This window comes from Abrus precatorius, unplaced genomic scaffold (genome assembly GCF_003935025.1).
Source record: "Abrus precatorius isolate BTA unplaced genomic scaffold, Abrus_2018 Scaffold2, whole genome shotgun sequence".
Lineage (NCBI taxonomy): Eukaryota > Viridiplantae > Streptophyta > Magnoliopsida > Fabales > Fabaceae > Abrus > Abrus precatorius.
Window position 1 is genome coordinate 26,060,362 of NW_020874362.1, and position 17,891 is coordinate 26,078,252.

At 31.7% G+C, this 17,891-nt stretch overlaps 3 protein-coding genes across 6 annotated transcripts; all 3 read right to left on the reverse strand.

The window, feature by feature from the left end:
- Nucleotides 1-244: 244 nt before the first annotated feature.
- On the reverse strand, nt 245-1,865 carry LOC113859151 (sigma intracellular receptor 2). Its single transcript, XM_027491967.1, has 2 exons — nt 1,389-1,865; nt 245-547 (listed from the first exon to the last, which is right to left on the reverse strand). The coding sequence occupies exons 1-2, from the start codon at nt 1,710-1,712 to the stop codon at nt 368-370; spliced, it is 504 nt and encodes a 167-aa protein (XP_027347768.1). The 5' UTR covers nt 1,713-1,865; the 3' UTR covers nt 245-367.
- Nucleotides 1,866-6,338: 4,473 nt separating this feature from the next.
- Nucleotides 6,339-9,904, reverse strand: LOC113858701 (septum-promoting GTP-binding protein 1). 2 transcript variants are annotated; one of them, XM_027491436.1, is made up of 6 exons: nt 9,473-9,904; nt 9,227-9,347; nt 9,015-9,111; nt 8,880-8,919; nt 8,678-8,761; nt 6,339-7,005 (listed from the first exon to the last, which is right to left on the reverse strand). In XM_027491436.1, the coding sequence occupies exons 1-6, from the start codon at nt 9,797-9,799 to the stop codon at nt 6,841-6,843; spliced, it is 834 nt and encodes a 277-aa protein (XP_027347237.1). In that variant the 5' UTR covers nt 9,800-9,904; the 3' UTR covers nt 6,339-6,840. The 2 variants fall into 2 exon arrangements, with proteins under 2 accessions (XP_027347237.1, XP_027347238.1); XM_027491437.1 differs by having other exon boundaries at nt 6,869-7,154.
- Nucleotides 9,905-11,321: 1,417 nt separating this feature from the next.
- On the reverse strand, nt 11,322-16,722 carry LOC113858256 (glutamate receptor 3.4-like). 3 transcript variants are annotated; one of them, XM_027490795.1, is made up of 7 exons: nt 16,555-16,722; nt 15,742-16,130; nt 13,887-15,232; nt 13,464-13,741; nt 13,142-13,173; nt 12,636-13,045; nt 11,323-12,263 (listed from the first exon to the last, which is right to left on the reverse strand). In XM_027490795.1, exons 2-7 carry the CDS (start codon nt 16,028-16,030, stop codon nt 11,823-11,825), a joined length of 2,796 nt encoding a protein of 931 aa, XP_027346596.1. In that variant the 5' UTR covers nt 16,031-16,130; nt 16,555-16,722; the 3' UTR covers nt 11,323-11,822. The 3 variants fall into 3 exon arrangements, with proteins under 3 accessions (XP_027346598.1, XP_027346597.1, XP_027346596.1); XM_027490797.1 differs by lacking the exon at nt 15,742-16,130 and having other exon boundaries at nt 11,322-12,263; nt 13,887-15,224; nt 16,566-16,570; XM_027490796.1 differs by lacking the exon at nt 16,555-16,722 and having other exon boundaries at nt 11,322-12,263; nt 13,887-15,224; nt 15,742-15,923.
- Nucleotides 16,723-17,891: the final 1,169 nt, after the last annotated feature.

A 17,891-nucleotide genomic window follows, 5' to 3' on the forward strand; every position in this document is an offset into this window, starting at 1 on the left:
TCACTTTCTCGATTGATTTGTATTCTTTTACTAATTTGTTTGTTCTGTGTCTCAGATTTTGCATCTGAATCGGTTTCCACACACAAAATGTATATGTAGAGGTTCAAAATAACTAATCCAAATAGTAAGCATTTTATTTCTTCTCATAGCAAAGTATGCAACATGATGGAAGTAGATGTTTACCTGACACAAAATCTTTTTCTCAGATATGCAATAGAAGGAAACCTCAGAATAAAATACAAACTCAACATTAAAAACATACAAAAATTTGGTTACAGGTGGGGGGCATTGGCATGCTTTATCCCTTCAACGCCAACAATCATGCTTCTCTTTCCATTTTGTCATTTTTTATTCAATCCCTACAATTTCAAGCTCGCTTTTTCCTCGCCAATGCAGGTCGCTTGCCAAGAGATGAAGTGGTCTTGGAGGAATGGTTCAGCAACCCTCTTAGAGTAGCCAGAATACTCAGAGCCAAAAAAGGGAAGTACAATGTCAATAGCTTCTCAGATGCCCTCTTGGAACCCATCATTTCTGTTAATACAGCAACCTGCAACCACAAACAAAATCTAATTGTGACACCATCTATGGCTGGGATTGAAAATACTTCACCCCCTATTTTGATGATACTAATGACATTGTTAAAAGATAAAGCAGAGGTTACAATTTTGTAGAGTAATAAGCAAGCATATGATTGTTAGAAAAGTCATGCATCATATGATGACCATAGTTTCTGATTGAATTAAATCTAAGGAATAAAATTGCATCTATATTTTCATCATATTTAGAGAGCAAACTTAATCATCAATTCAACATGATCCAACACCTACAAACGCCAACAGAATACAAATAGAATAGGCCAAATTTTTATTCCTAGTACAATGTAATAACCAAGAAAATCTTCAAATGGAAGTGTGTGACACAAGACAACAGACCAAAGGATGAGGATGAATCTAATAACAACTAACAAATTCCTGTAAGCAAATGTATGGATGCTAAAGGAATGGTTGCCAACTCTGCCACTAAAAAGTTTGACTTTTTATGGATCCAAAGATCAGAAAAAGAATATCAGTTACAACATTGAACATAAACAAAAATTTAATAAAAGGTAAATTTATACATTGAATTAGGTTAAATTTTATAATTCTAATAAAAAATTACTATATATTCGTGCCCAAGTAAAAATAAAATAGAAAGAATAATACCCGTTTTCTCTCTTTCCTAAGAACTTACCTAGAGCCTAATTATTCATATTATCACAAGATCCACATAAATATATCATCCCATTAATTTAAAAACAAAAAGAAGAAAAAGGGCCATTCATTCACAAGATATTGGAAAAAATAAAATAAAATTGAACAAGCAAAATGCATTAAAAAGGTGAAAAATACCATGGAAGTGAAGACAGAGACACCATAGATCAAGCAAGTGGTGTTGAACCAAGGCTTGGAAGCGAAAATGGCATAGAGGTTGAGGAGAGCAAGGGGCCATTGGAAGAGAAGCTCAAGCCAAACAAGACCAACGAAAAAATGAGGCTTTTCCGCCACAAGGTAATCATCGTACTCTTGGGTGTACCATGTCTTAAGTTGTACGAGGATGTCGGGGAAGTAAGTGTGAGGAAGACACGTTTGAGCATCAATCAGAGGAGCAACCACTGCTATGAGAAGGAAGAAGAGCAACAAAATGACGTCTACTAGCTTCAACACAACACCCATTTCTTGCTTCACGGATTTGAAGCTTCTCGACGAAGATTGGAAGAAGGAATCAGAGATGGGGTGTAGGAAAAGAGGGATCTTGGAGCCTGCAAATTCCGCAAGTCTTAAGACTCTCAATTATTGTATGGATACTCCTTTTTTCATTTAAAAAATATTGCATTTCCCTGCCATTTTTAGAAATATTTATAATTTCCTTAAAATAGCATAATGGTATATTGGTATTCAAGGAGTTCTTTGTATGACATAAATATAATGAAGAATGCATATTTTTTTGTTGTTGTTCCTTTTTTTTTTTCACTTTAAATTAGTTATTCAAATTGTATTGTGGTTATGGTATTAATTAATCATATATATAAATTGAATGACGCAACTAATGTTTTGAAAATGAATTTTGATTCATTACCAATATAAAATTTTGTATTATATTTAATTATATATTTCCACATCAATTAATAAAATTTAACATTTTATGTGCTGTCAAACTCGTTAAAAGATTCAGTAATATATTTTTTACGGATACTAAATTTGTTATACTCTCATTTAATTATAAATTATTATATTATTAAAATTTATTTTTATAATAATTAATTTAAAATTATATTTATTTTATTTTTATTAATTAATAGTGTTTTACATTAAAATACAGTTCATAACCATAGTACATTTTTATTCTAATTTAACAACTTAAAAAAGTGTTTTCTTTTTAATAAATGCTATAACTTCGTTTAGTCGTTTATATTTTACTATTTGCTTAGACATTCTGTCACAACATATTATTAAATATTGTCTGAGACTAACACAAAAGTTTAGAAACAATTTATATGATTCTCGTAATTTATTTCAATAATTTTTTATAATTTATTAAAATAATTTATTTTTAATCTTAACAAATTTATTATTAAATTTACAACATAAATTATCGTTTAAAAATATTTTATTAAATATATACTTAATTAAGGATTATTTCCAAATCGACCGTTAATCCAACACCAGTTGCTCTTATATGACTGACACACGAGTTACTTTTGAATGAGATCAGATTGGTGCTGAAGTTGTTATTTCAAAAGTAACTATGGTGCTGGAGAATCAGTGTCCGTGAAAGCATCAATTCGTGCACAAAGGCAGAATGTGGAGGAACATCTTTGATTCCCCAAAGAGTTCATCGTGAATTATCACGAAAATTTAATCATCTAATGTTTTGTCTGAACCGATCAATATTTTATTGAGAGATTAGAACACTCGTGAAGGAATTGCTCACACAACTTCAATTTTGGGGCCATTAAACTCATTTCAGCTTATTCTCTTCTTGACTTTGTCATGTCTTCGGCTTAATTTATGTGAACATGTAAATTATGTGATCTTTGCTTCGAGGAAAGTCCATTTATTGCAACTGGAAAGTTGTAATGATACAGCAAAAACGTTTTTAAAAATATTAAAAGAGTGGTCACCAAAATTTATTTTAATTTTTTTTAAATAATATGATCTTTAAAAAAAATAAATTCAGGAATTATTTATGTATAAAGAAAGTATTAACATCTTACCTTGTCTGTTTAAAAATGGTTATCTTAAATTAATTATATAAATTTATTTTTATTTTAAAAAATATTTATTTAATCCCTAAACATTAATTATTTTCATTTAAGAAGAAGAAAAAAAATTATTTATTAAAATATCAATGGATACTTTAAAAAAATTATTTTAAAAATTATTTTGACTTGACGAGTCCGGTTCCACTCCTACGTATTCCTGGTGCAATAACGAACTCAAAATAACGTAATTTTATCTAAAAATTATGAAATTGGTTGATTAAAATTAATTTTAGTAAAAGAAAATTTATTTTGTATCCTACGAGAAACAATAAAGAAGGTGAAAGAAGATCACATGACTATATTATCAATCGTAAAGAAAAGAAAAAATAATTATTTTTATTTGTAAATGAAATACTTGAATTTATATTTAAATTATGATTAATGTTGAAAGAGAATTTAAGATAGTGGAAGGCACACTTAAATCTCTTATAATTTTTGGATGATCGAAGGCAATGTAAATCACACATCGATGTTGTGAAAATTTGTATGATAAAATAAAGAAAAGATTAGTTGTTTAATTCATTAAATTAGAAGTATAATTTAAGATAATTTAAAATATGAAATTAATTCTATTTAATAAAATAAATAAATATATTTGAATTAATTAAAAAATATTTAATAATAATAAAGAAATTAAAACGTTGTTTGATAAATTTATATTGTATAGAACTTAAGGTAACGTTAGTATATATAAGTTCTAGTAATTTATAACACATCAAGGTAGAGTTGCTACACATTAGCATTATAAATTATTGTGTTAATAAAATAATTTTTATTAATTAGTAAAATAGTTATTATAGGAAATACATTTTGATTGATTATTAAGATAATTTTTCTAATTAATTAAAGATAACATATGATAAATTAATATTGCCTAAAGTCACGGTAACGTAGGTACACGTAGACTTTATAAATTTATAACACTCAACTATAAAAAAAATTATACGTTAATGTTATAAATTGACTCAAATATTGTATTATTTATTTATTTAATATTAAATTAAAAATATAATTCATTTATCATCAAATATTTGAAATTATATAATACAATAAATAATAATAATAATAATAATAATAATAATAATTCAAACAACAAAACAATGAAATAATAATAAAAAATAAAATAAAATAATAAAAAAACAAAAAACACACAAAAAAATATAAGGATTAATTCAATTGTAATCATCATTTATTATTATCCTAATTTTATTGCTAACAAAATTAATTAATAAGATTAAGAAAGAAAAAGAAAGAAAAAAATAATAAAAAATAAAATACCTCAATTTAAAACAGACTAATATAGAATCTTATTATTAAAAAAGAGATTAAAAGGTAATAATGTAAATAAATAAATAAATAATAAATACAGAAATAAAATACATAAAACTAATAGTAAAAGATAAAGCAACGTAAAACAAATCACCGATACAATTTTTTTTAACTCTTTCAACTTTTTATTGGTTAGATCGATGTACTCTTCAATCTTTTATTAGCTATTGTTTTTTTTAGAAAAAGTAGGCAACAGTAATACTAAACAGCAGAAAAGTACATGATTTGATTATTTGTTTCATCTTCATGTTTGCTGCCTAGTGGTGCAGTGCAGGGAATCGTTCAATGCTCAATGTCCCTCAAGCCTCGGGCCATTACAAAATAATAATAATAATAACTAAAACTTAGTTGAAGTTTCGTAACCCTTTATTTTTACGTCATCTCTTTTTATTCTATTCCGATTATTTTTGTGAAGGAAGGCTTAAAATATAATTTAGAGAAAGTGAGATTGTGAGCAATAATCATACCTTAAGAGATTAAGAAATTTATCAGATCATCCAAGCAACAGCGGAAGATGGAGTGGCTGGATCGGTATTTTTTTCCCTTTTCCTTTGGTTAGATTTCTTCCTCTTTCAATTTCTTCTTCTTGGTATATTATTAGAAAAGATTTGCTCTGTTCCTTCCTTCTCTTTAAGATCTCTAAAAACTGCTCTCTTAATTTTTTCTGTTTCTCTGAAAATTTATTCTCTCTTCTCGGTATTTTTTCAAAAGTTTGCTGCTCTCTCTCTTAAATTTTTTTTCTCTCTCTCTCTCTGAAAAAAAATTGTTGTCATCTCTTCTCTCTTCTTCTGAAAAACTCTCTTCCGTAAATTCCTTAGAGAGACTTGTTATCTCTCTCCTAAATTGTTTGAAAACTCAATCTTTTCTTTCTAAATTTGTTTTGCTTTCTTTCTCCGAAAAAGGAGCCTCGTTCACGGGATTTACCTGAGATTTATAATGGGTACATTTAGAGTTTTTACAGATTGTCAAAGGTCCAGAGTTTTTCCTTTTTTATGCTCAGAACTTATTTTTGATATTAGGGTCTCAGCCTGCATAGTGCATGATACCGTTTCCAGAACCAGTCTCTCTATTTTCCAAAATTTTCCATTTGTGGGAATTCAAGCTATTTCAGGGAGGAACAAACTGAGTTCCAACATAGCCGATGATGAGGTGAAACCCTGGAAGTTGAGCCACCACAAAAGCTTTCAGAACAACCTTGGAGATGATGAGACCACGAAATTTTATTTTATTTTGTCAATTTATGGGTATTTCAGTTACTTCTTTTTCTTTGTCAAATCAACTACTTCTTTTAAAACCTGAAATATTAATTTCAAGTTGGTTTTTGTAAACCATATTTGTTTTATTGTTTACTTCTGTTTAGAAAATGGAAATCCTATAGCACCACTCTTGAATAATTTTCATTGAAGTTTACTATCACTCTTTGATATTGAAGAGGCCATAATTAAGAATTTCGAGATGATGTGAAATTCGATGTCTGATAGCATATTAGTTAACTTTAAACTAGAAAAATAATTGCCTGTTTAAAAAATATCATTTTTTTGAATGAGTATTTATTTGTTTTTAATAAGTTAAACTAAACATATAATAAGCATGTATCTAAATATTATGCGAACGTATATTGATATCTAAAAACTATACTGTGTAGAGTTCATTTAACGTATGTCCACGTAGAAACGCAAAACCGAAAAATCTATAAGAATTGAGTGGTAAAATCAAACTAAACCATTTGAAATGATTAATTTATTCATTAAAAGCTTTGGGTTACCAGAAGTTCAAAATTGGATGAGAAATAAAAGGAAACAAGAGAAGATTGGGTACAGTGCTAACTCTACTCCGTAATATAAAAAAGCAGTAGTCTCATTCTCTTTGTGCTTGTGAAAGTATCACAGGACAATTTCTTCATAGCAAGACAAGAGCACCATTGATACTAATTTGTACTCCACAATGCAATAGCTCCCATCCCTTGTTATTTGATGTTGGTAAACCTTAGTTCTCTCCTATGTTTCCATTTTTAAAAATTTCTTCCTTGCATTTTATTCCTCTTCTTGTAAAACCTTATTGATGGTGGTGATTGAAGAGTGTTGTTTCAGGGGAATTGACATGTCTAAACCTAACAACTCGATTGCCCCGAGAGTCTCTGAGATTGACTCATGACATCTCTGATTGGCCGGTTGACTTTGACCACATAACTTGAACATTCTATGTACAATTTAGAAGTCAATGATGGGCTCCCCAACAGTTAGATTTCTTTCCACTGTCCATGGTAGGTCAAAGAGTTTTGCTGTGATGAACTTGAAGATCTTGTTCACGTTGATGTTGTAGGTTGCACTGGAAAAGAACAATGTGGCATTCAGGGCCTTTGCATATGTTCTTGCCTGTTCAATGTCACACACCACACACATCATATCTTATCTTGATAACATCAAATTTTGTTATCTTGGAAAAGCTTATACACCATTCCAACATGCTTTGCTTAACTTGCTTGTATATAAATGGGCATGGGAGCATGGTTGCCCTTGTCTGCCTAAGGTCCAATGATCATCAAACACGCAGTGTTCTTATAATGTAAGATGGGGTCCGTGTATATATTTATATAATCAAATGTTCATGCAATAATATAAATCTCAATTATTAGCTACTATCATAATGGTGATAGTAAAATACAGAGTCATGCGTTTTTTTCTTTTAAACAAAATACTTACATAATTTTTCTAAGTGATTATGAAACTTAAACAACAAATCAATTATGTATAATTATATTATTTAAATTTATCATTCTAATATAAAAAATCTTACAGCATGCATTTTTTATTAGCATGCACACATATACACATATAAGTTATATTTTGTGAAAAATAATTTTGATAAAAAGAATAAAAATAAAACTTTTGAATTTATAATTATATGAAGTAGAGATGCCAAAACAAATCACATGACTCATGTAAAATATCTATTACAAGCACTAACAAAAAATTGAATCTAATTTAAACTCAAAAAAAAAAAAAAAAAAACTCAAATTTGATAAAGCCCTTTATTGAACTTTTTGCAGAACTTAAATTGTATCAAAGCACATTGAATTTAAAAAATATTTAAATTTAATTTAGGTTTAATATTTAAAATTTAAATTCTACATTTTATCTAACAAGTTTAGACAATTTCATTTATTTAATTCTAATATGAAGATATTCAAAGTTAATTTCTTAAAAAAATAAATCACTTAAAAATTTATGTGACTTCTTCGCAAACTCACATAATTCATATATTTTAATTTTTTATGATTTATAATAAAAAGAATTATGAAAAGTATTTATTTCTTTTATGCCTAAATAATAAAAGCTCTTCCATAATAGCAAGATTCTGCATTATGCAGGTGATTCAGCTGGGTTTTGCATAATTAATATTATCTTTGATAAGCCTACCCTACATAGAAATTAACAGTGTCAGCAAGTAATGTGTTAGGAAATAAGGGTTTTCTTTATATGCTGTCTGAGGCAATCCCATCAATCCCTTTCACTTGAGTCGACGTTGCAACCGAAAACAACCATTTTTAAATAGTGGCTTATTATAAGAATGAAAAAACAATAAAGGTAGCTTCATTTTATAGCATCAACTATAAAGTTTCTTGGTTCTTATTCATTTTCCTCAGCAAAGAATATACGAAATTGATTAGTCTCTCAAGTATCATTCTCTAGACTTCCAAGGCATTCATGCCATTAGGTAGCTGCTTGCGGTCGCTATTTTCAAACAAAATGTGGTCCTTCATAGGTTGTAATCATTTTTTTGTAATTGCAATGTTTAACATAAAATATGATTAGGAATAGAAACATTTGGAAAACGTCATTAAAAAATATCTGACTAAATTCCGGTTTTTATTTGCTTTAAGATATATAAGCAAATTAATTTTTGTATGAATTTTAACCGTATATGTAAAATTTCTTTTAAATCCAAAGGATCTGTTTACTAGATCTAAGAATATACATTTTTTGTTGTTGTGATGAAAATCATACTTTAAACTGCAATTTTTATGTTAAATATTGGAATCTTTACCTGACTGGCGATGGTCCATTGCAAATCAATAGGGAGCTGAATGAAATCATCAAACTTGGTTCCTATCAACACTGGAATTGCCGTCTACAAAAATTAACCACACAACACTATAAAATTCTTACTCTTCTGCATCCACATGCATACAATAGTTTAATCTTAAACCTTAAGCAGATATTGGTGCCAAAAAATTATATATATGTACCTGATTCCATTTCCTGGCTTCTTTGTACCATCCCAAAACACTGAAATCAAACAAAGCCCAGAAATTTTTTTTGGAGGAATTAGCTTCCTTATTATGCTTCAATCTGAATTAGTTGTAACACAACATAGAAAATACCTGTTTAATGTGCATCGACTTGTTAGATCAAACATAATCAAAATTGCCACCGAGTCCGTACAAGCCATTGGAATTTGTTCTTCTGACTTTCTATCACCTGCGTACATAACAATCAAATATCAAATTATTAACTATCATCTATCTTTCTTTCTGCCCCCAAAATCATAAAATGCAAGCTGGGATCTTCATTCTATCTCTCTATGTACATATACCTTGTACTTCCCAGATACAATACGATATACGTGCCCCCCTTACAACCAATGTTTTGTCCATCTGATTTAGCCCTTTCCTCTGTTCCCCTTGCTTCTCTTTTTCATCCCCAACATATTTCACCTGAAACCCAAATTTCAAAAAAATAAAATACCAACTAAATTAAAACAGAACAAAAAAAAATGATGGTTCGAGTATAAACCTGTACATATAAATATAAAATAGATATATACATATGCATAACTAACCAAAAAGCTTGTTTTTCCAATTTGGCAATCACCCAACAAGCTGATCTTCAAGGAAACCAAATCAGAGTCCAATTCGTGTGTGTGAAACCCAGGTAGCGACGTAGCCTGCACCTCTTCACGGCCAGGCTCGGCGTCGGAAGCCACCGGAGCCGGCGGAGAGGGTAATGTTGCATCCGGAGGCAGCAAGCTGTACGTGGCATTGGTGATCTTCCTACCGGAGCAGAGTAGGAAACGGTGGAGAACGCGGAGGATGCATCGCCGGAGCACCGAAACACGGTGGTGAAAACGTCGCCGGAGGGTGGGGGAGCGGGCAACATTCTGGGACATGCTTTTTTAATTTCCCTTTATTTAATTTTTTAATTTATCGAAAATTGGAAGTGTTTTTCGTGTGTGTGTGTGGAATGGAATGGGATGGCCTCAAGAGCAACGAGTGAGTCTCTCAGCCATGAAAATGAAAACCGAGGCTGTGTTGTCTCATATTTTTGAATACTCAAGGGCATTTCCTGAATTTCATGCCATGTTTTTTATTTTTTGAAGGGTTTTCACTTTTCAGTTACAACTTTCAACGACTTTTGTGCTATCAGCAACACTACTTTAACGCCACGGTTGACCGTTAAAACATGGACACTATCCATTCATCTCACATTTTTATATCATTTTTATTTGTTTTTATTAGTGGCTACCGTTTTTCTTTTTGTAAGATATGGAATTAATGTGTACTTGAATTATGTTTTTCTCCCAAAAAACTTGATATTAAATGGAAGAATTATTATTTTTTATATAAATTCCAGGTATCACAATTGTATTAAATTAATCAACACTAAAACTTGAAATTATAAGAAATAATTTCAGTTCATTCATATACTCGGTGTAATAAAGAATTATTTTATATTAACCTTGCATTATATTAATTCCTGTTTATTATTCAGAGGGAAAAAATTGTATAGATTAAAAAATTTAATAATTTTGTTAGTGGGTCTCTTTATTTGACTTTAAAATTACTTAATTGTGTAAATATTTTATTTGAGATAGTTATTATCTTAAATTTTTATTTGAATAAATAAGAATAAAGGTAATTATTTTCTTTTGTTGATAGTGATAAGGATGGTGACTGTTCAATTACCCTACCAGGTGGCAGTTACCTATAGTCTCGTGCCACCCTAGTAAACCTTGTCTTAAATCTTTAACATATGTCGATCAGAGAAGGCTTTTCATTTCCTGGAGAATTCTACCTAACCGATTGTGTCCTTTGTAAGTTGACTAAACCCAATTGTTAAGTTCAACCACAATTATTAATGTTATTCCAGTAATTGAGAATATAGATTAGTGAGGGTACTATAAATAAAAATCTTCCCCTTTTTCTTTTTTGTTTTTAGGTGATGAGTGAAAAGAAGCTTTTGAGAAACAAGACAACATTGTCTAACACGTGTTGCCATGGAAAACATGTGTACAATGGTCCCATTATTGAGTTGATGAATCATTGTCAATTTGTAACTTGCGAGCGACAAAGCCATTTAAAACTATTCAATGCGGTTTTGCTGATATTATACTTTATGGAGATTCGTGAATATAAGAATTATGTTGACACCCTAACTCTTCTTTTGTTCTTTCTTATTAAAACAAATGAGGAAAATGAGGCTTAAGGTATACTTGTAATGATCGCATAGGATCATGTCAATCTTGAATTTGATGCTTTCTTTTTATTTTTTTATAGGATCGTTTGATAGTACTAAATGAAGGGTATATATAAACCAAGCCACCCAAGTGAAATCATTAGACAACCAACACGAGCACACATTAACACTTGAATAAGTGTCACTTAACAACTCGAGCGCATTAACACCGTTTGCTACATTGAACATGATGGTCTTGATTATTGAAAGAAACCTTTGCCTATATTTATATTCTTATAATGAAACTCACCCTATAAGAGGACCACCAAAAGCTAGGCAAATTATAGATACAGTGATGGGAATTACGGTTAGGATGCTTTTTCTAAACAGAGGTACAAATAAAATACTGTGTCAGTGACATTCTTGCTGTCACAATTTCCATGCTAAAATGGAATTTACCTTCACTGGTAGACAAATTTGTGCCAACCCTACCAGTACCACTATGGTAGCCCAAAGGAGAAAAACGTAGTACAGTAACATAAATACATTTTGGTGTTGTTTAATTAAGATTGAGTTCTTCTTAGTAATCATGCAGTAAAGTTTGGGATTAAAGATTGAGATACATTACTGAAGTGAAACTTCAATCTTAATTGAACAGCACTAAAAAGACCTATAATTCTACACGCAAGTTTTGTACAAAAACAAAGGGATGCACCAACTAAAATTTAGAGGGTTACCTAAGTGGGTAATGAATTGGAACGGTTTTCCAAACTTAGACTTCTTCTCCTTTTTTTGTTCTCCCTAAGTATTTCTTTGATTTCAGCTTCCTTTTTATCTACAAAACCAATCAAGTTCTTGAGGCTAGGAGTTCTGCTTGAACGTCTAGACCTCACTGGTTGAATTTCCTCATCAATCTTCTCAGCTTCTGGGTTGAATTTGTTATATTGACAGCACACTCTGGCAAAGAATACAATCAAGGCAAGGATACATGCAATGCCACACACAAGAAAGAGGCCCCAGAAGCTTGTAAGAGATAGTTTGCTTGAATCAACATCACTGGTTGTACACTCCTTTTTATTAAGCCATTTGTCATGAATCTTTTGCAAGTCCCCACTTTCAGAAAGTTGAAGAATTGCTGTTGACAAGTCAACAGCAAGGGGAGAGTCCCTCTGGAATGCCTGTTATCAGGGAAACCAACATGACAACAATATCCAATCATGTTTAGAAAAATACTCATAAGATATTATTTATATTAAAGATATAGACACAACAAGCACAGGAAAAGTAAAGGAATATTCATGTGTGAACTTAGATCTACCTTTGTTTATTTACTGTTATTGTTATTTGTTAGCAGAATTTAGAACGTGTCATCATAAAACATTATGGAACAAAGCAACACAAAAATGACTTCTTCAGGACAGAGGTAAATGAATGACATGTCAGATTAATTCACAGTTGTACTGTTTGAACAGCTCAAAGACATATCCTGAACTATCTAATGATGAACATATAGAATTCTAAAGCATAGAAATGCAAATAGAGATACTTACAAATCCCCAGCCACTCTTAGTGAACTCGCGCCCTACAGTTCTGAACTTACAATCAGTTCTGGACATCAAGACCTCAATATAAGGAAGCTCATCAACAACTGCCACAACCCCTCCATCATTTGGACCACGTTGAAGGGCATCAATATATTCCTCCATATTTTTCAATGTAACTATCCTAGATTCAGCTATATTGAGGTCGTCTATCAGATACTTCCTTGCAAATGACCCATCTTGAATTCCAATTGGTTGAGTACCTGAGATCAAGCTGTCAATTCCTTCAATTTGTGAAGACAATTGCTGCACAGTGAGGATAGATGTCAAGCTAGCTGTGTAGCTTGAATTTATGATTAACACCACAAAGAGCCATATGATTAGCACCAATCGCCCAAGTGTACTCACAGTGTTCTCTCCTGTGTTGGGTCAAGAAAGCAAATAAATTAGAGAATTTTACCATGTACCATACAAAAAATGAAGAGGGTGTGAATGAGAATCTTTAGGGAACATACTGTGTGAGAAAAACATTGTTGAGAAACTAAACCTGCAAAAGAGAAACTAACTTAGCAAAAACATTTGACTTAATGTTAAAAGTAAGCCATGTACCTCCTAAAAGCTTAAAAACAAGATTTAGGCCTAAACATGCTGAGGCAGGATATTTAGAAAGAGTCTTATTCGAAAGATATGGAATAATAAATTACAAAACTTTACAGTATATGATATGCTATCATTGCTATGATAAACAATGGTAGCAATGTCACACCCTAGCAATAACCAGGTCCATCAACAAGGGGCTATGATAAAAAGGCTTTCAAACGGTGAAAACATACTAACCAAAACACTGTCATGAGCTGCTTGCTCGGTGGACCACGAAACTCATGATTGAGCCTGTGCTCAAGAATCCACACAACAGTTCCCACAAAAAGAAAAAAAGCCCCAGTGACACACCACATTTGAGCAGTGAATGGTTCAAGGAAAGACCAAGGGCTTGACTTCACCTCCTTGACAGGAACAACAACAACAAGCCCTGACTCACTGAAAGGTTGAGTAAAATCCACAATCCTTGTCCTATTTGTGACAATTGTAACATCCCCAACAGCTGCATCAAAGTTCTGAACATAAAAAGTGCCAAATTAACATAACTATCAGAATTTGAAAATCATGCCAGGGGAAGGACCAAATTTCCATACTATTCTACTTGAAGTCCTTTTAAAACCATACATTTTATCTATGCTAGCATAAGATTTAGAAACTCACATTTTGTGCAACCTTTTCCACAAGCTCATCATACTTAGGATTCCTTTCACCATTTCCATACAATATATATTCTCGTGGGACAGGATAAGGCAACAAGTTTAAGGCTGCTTCAAAGACATCAATGCAATAGCCTTGTGCCCCTGGAGGGTTCTTGTCTTTGGCAACAAACTCCTTGTAGCTCACTCGGTTTGGCACTGCTATCCGAAGTGGCCGTCCATTGTTAGGAAACACCCATCCCCTTGGTGTAGTTGTAGCCTCTCCAGGCCATATCACACTGTATAGTTGTTGATTTCTCTTTGAAGAAGTGTTAGATGAATTTTTCCCATACAAAATTTCAGGAGCTATAACTGAGAGACCAGAGTGATTAGACCAATAACCAATTCTACGTGATCCACTGCCTCCAACATTTAGAATATCATATGCTGGATGAACTAAATTCTTGTCCATGTCAAACTCAATTTGACCACTCACACCAGTGAAGTTTGTTCTCAAAATTGTCTGGAGAAACTGTTGGCCACCATCAAAGGTATGAAGAGATGCTAACTGCAACATGCTTGCATTTATGTCATGCAACCTAGGGTCACTAGAGAATGATATATTTCCACCTTCATTGAGAAAAGCATCAAGGGCACGAGCTGCTAACCAAACAGAATCATATGCATAAAATGCATAAGAATTGAAGCTTCTAGTCTCCTTGTCTTTTATGCTGTTCAAATTGGAGAGAAAACTCTTCTTGAGATCAGTATCAGGAATGTGATGACAAAATGCCACAACTCCTTGTAAGAGATCCATCGTGTCAGTGTCAGCTTGCTCAAATGAATCCAGCACTGAAGGAAGCCAATCTGTTGCAATCCAAACATAACCATTGCCCATCATTCTTAGCTTCATGGCTATAGTAAAAATTGCTAGACCAGAATCAGGATTAACATGCACAATATAGACCCTTGATTCCATTAAGTTTACTTCATTTAATAAGTCACTGATATCACTTTCTGTGGCACCAGGAGGGAAAGCAACCTTGTAAGAGATCTTGGCACGTTTCTTTGACAATGCATCACCCAACGCAGAAATTCCATTCCTCCCATTATCATCATCCACAAAAATGGCAATTACCTCCCTCCATCTGAAATAATCAACAAAGTCTGCAATTGCAAACATCTGATAATAGTCATTCTGGGTAGTGCGGACAAAAAATGGGTATTGCAGAGAAGATAGAGTGGGATCAGTAGCTCCAAACGATAGAAGAGGTACATGGAGTTCATTAACAACATGAGAGATGATATGAGCAATTACAGATGACAGGGGACCAACAACAGCAACCACATCATTCTCCATCAACTGCAGAGCTACATGATCAACGATATTAATCAAACTTGTTTGCCTCTTTTCCCACACACACACACACAAAAAAAACCTCAAAGAAAAGTAATTCTACATGGGAGATGCCAGGAGCTAATCTTAACTACTTAGGCTAGTTTGTTTTAAAGTTACAAAATCAGCTCCCGCACTTTCCATTGAAAAACGTGTTCTAATAAAAATATATGGTTCAGATTAATTTATGCACATATTTTAATCACATTCAATGGCTAAAAATTAATTATACTCAACTTTAAGCCAAATGGACAATTATATTATACATAAATGATCAAGATTGGATCAAAATTAAATTATCCATCAGCGTAAAATTGAATAGTAAAATTAGCTTGTCTGGCATTAAAGGACCCTGAGAACACGGTAGGTGAGAAGAGTTAATCTTGACCATTTAAATATAAATAAATTGTCATAATTAAAAGTCAAAGTCCACTGACGAAAGAGATAAGAAATAGCTACTGAAATTTCAGGTTTTGGCAAATACCTTGCATTGTTCCAAGAAATCCACTGCAATTTGAATCATGAAAAATAACTTGCAGTTCAATGCCAGGGAGAATACTCATGCTCGAATTAACCTCATTTACAGCAGCCATAATTGCAGGTTTAGCCGATCTCCCAATGACCGAATCAAAAGTAAACAAGGCTCCAATTTTCACAACCTTTGGTCTTGAAGAAACAGTAGAATTCATAGTGGTAGCTGATGGTCCTGTTCTTCCCACCACTTTCAAGGGAATCCACAGGCCAAAAACCAAGAGGAACAATATTCTACCCATGCCCGTGATGCCAAGAGGACCCTGACTTTGAGAAAAAGCTCCAAAGTATGCAACTTTCAGCTTCAGTTCTTCACTTCATACCAACATTAGCACGTGGGAACTAAGCAACAGTCAAGGGCCAAACCATATCAGAAGTATCAAAAAAAGAACAACAGAAAGTAATCCCGGAAAACTGGAAATCAACACTCAACAATAACAATCCATGTTATATACAATTTTGAGTCTAAAACTTTGTACCCTCTTTACCCAATTGGAGAAAAAAGAAAAACACCATGTGCTATGACATATCCGTACTTCTTTTGCTTTGAAATTTGTATACACAATTGCCCAATCGTGCCCAGAAACTCCCAAGTCCCAACAACCATATAAATAAGGTTGGTGTCTTGGACAAGTTAAAGTGTTAAACCCACATGTCTAATATATTATTATTAACAATAACATTATTATTAACAACAACATTATTATTAACAACAACAATAATAATAATATGAAAATAAAATAACAAGATAACATGTGACAGAAACCTTGATAACACGTTCGGAAGAGGAGAGTATCTGAGATGACTTCAAGATAAAACTTGAAGGGATCAAACAAAGCTTGGAACAAAGCTGTGCTAAAACAATGGAGCATAACCAGCTGAAAGGAAAGTTGCTGTGTCCTATGTTTAAGAAAAGAATCAGTCACTCGCTTTCAAGCATATTCATTTCAACAATTGTCGTGCTTAAAGCGATCTTTCAAGTTTCCACTACGGATCAACGTGCTCATTTACTTTTCAGTTTTTATACTATTTTTATAACCAATTTTAAGTATACGTCTAAATATACACAATAAAAAGTTATACATAATAATTTTTTATTAAAAATAATCAAACATCACTTAATTTTAATAAAATATTATTTTTTTAATATATATTCTTACGTACGTTAAAAAATAATATTCATAATACTCTAACACGTTTAAAGAAATTTTAATCCCTATTTATATGTATATTTAAGATTGAGGAAGTCTTAATGGTTGTGTTGTCCTCCTACCCCTCGTTTTCCATGATTCAGTTGGAATCTAGCATTGCATGGCAAAATTCAATCTTCCTCAAAGATCACATCACTCTCTTCCATGATTATGGGCACCTATCCACTGGTCCACTACCTATGCATGGGTCGAATTAACAATAAATTTTAATAATTATATGATTAATAGTATATTTATGAAATATTTTATTATAGTTTCAACTCATAATTATTTAATATAATATTATATTTTTCTATCTAAATTGTCCTTATAATTTTATGAACACACAAGGTCTCCTCATGAAGCGTTGATAGGAATATTTACAAGTTTTGATTTAGTACATTTTTAGGCAAAATCTAAACTAGTTAAATAAAGGTTTAGTTTTATAATATTTTCTGTCAAATCTAAACCATGTAAGAAATTCGAATAATTTAGTGTTTTGAAGCTTTAAATAATCATATTTAATTAAATTTGTCATGTTGTATACATAAAAGAAATAAATTAAAAAAGAGATATGAGTTGATTAGTTTGAATAACAATAGTTCATCATGAAATAATTAAATAATTAAAATGTAAACTTGTAAGAGCACATCTAATGAGAATGCTAGTAACGTTGCATACAAAATATCATGTTCGAGTGTTTTACTTTGGGCAACAATAATGGAAAATACACTTTTCCCCATTCTTGATCATAATGCTTTCACTTTTAGGTCAATGCATTGGTCTCCAACCAAAGAGTCTATCATTTATGTCCCCACTGACACTGCGTAGCAACAGGAGGATTACTAGTATTTCTTTAAATCTTTTTAAGTTATTTTTAATTAGGTGATAAAAAGTATCTACTTTTGATAAA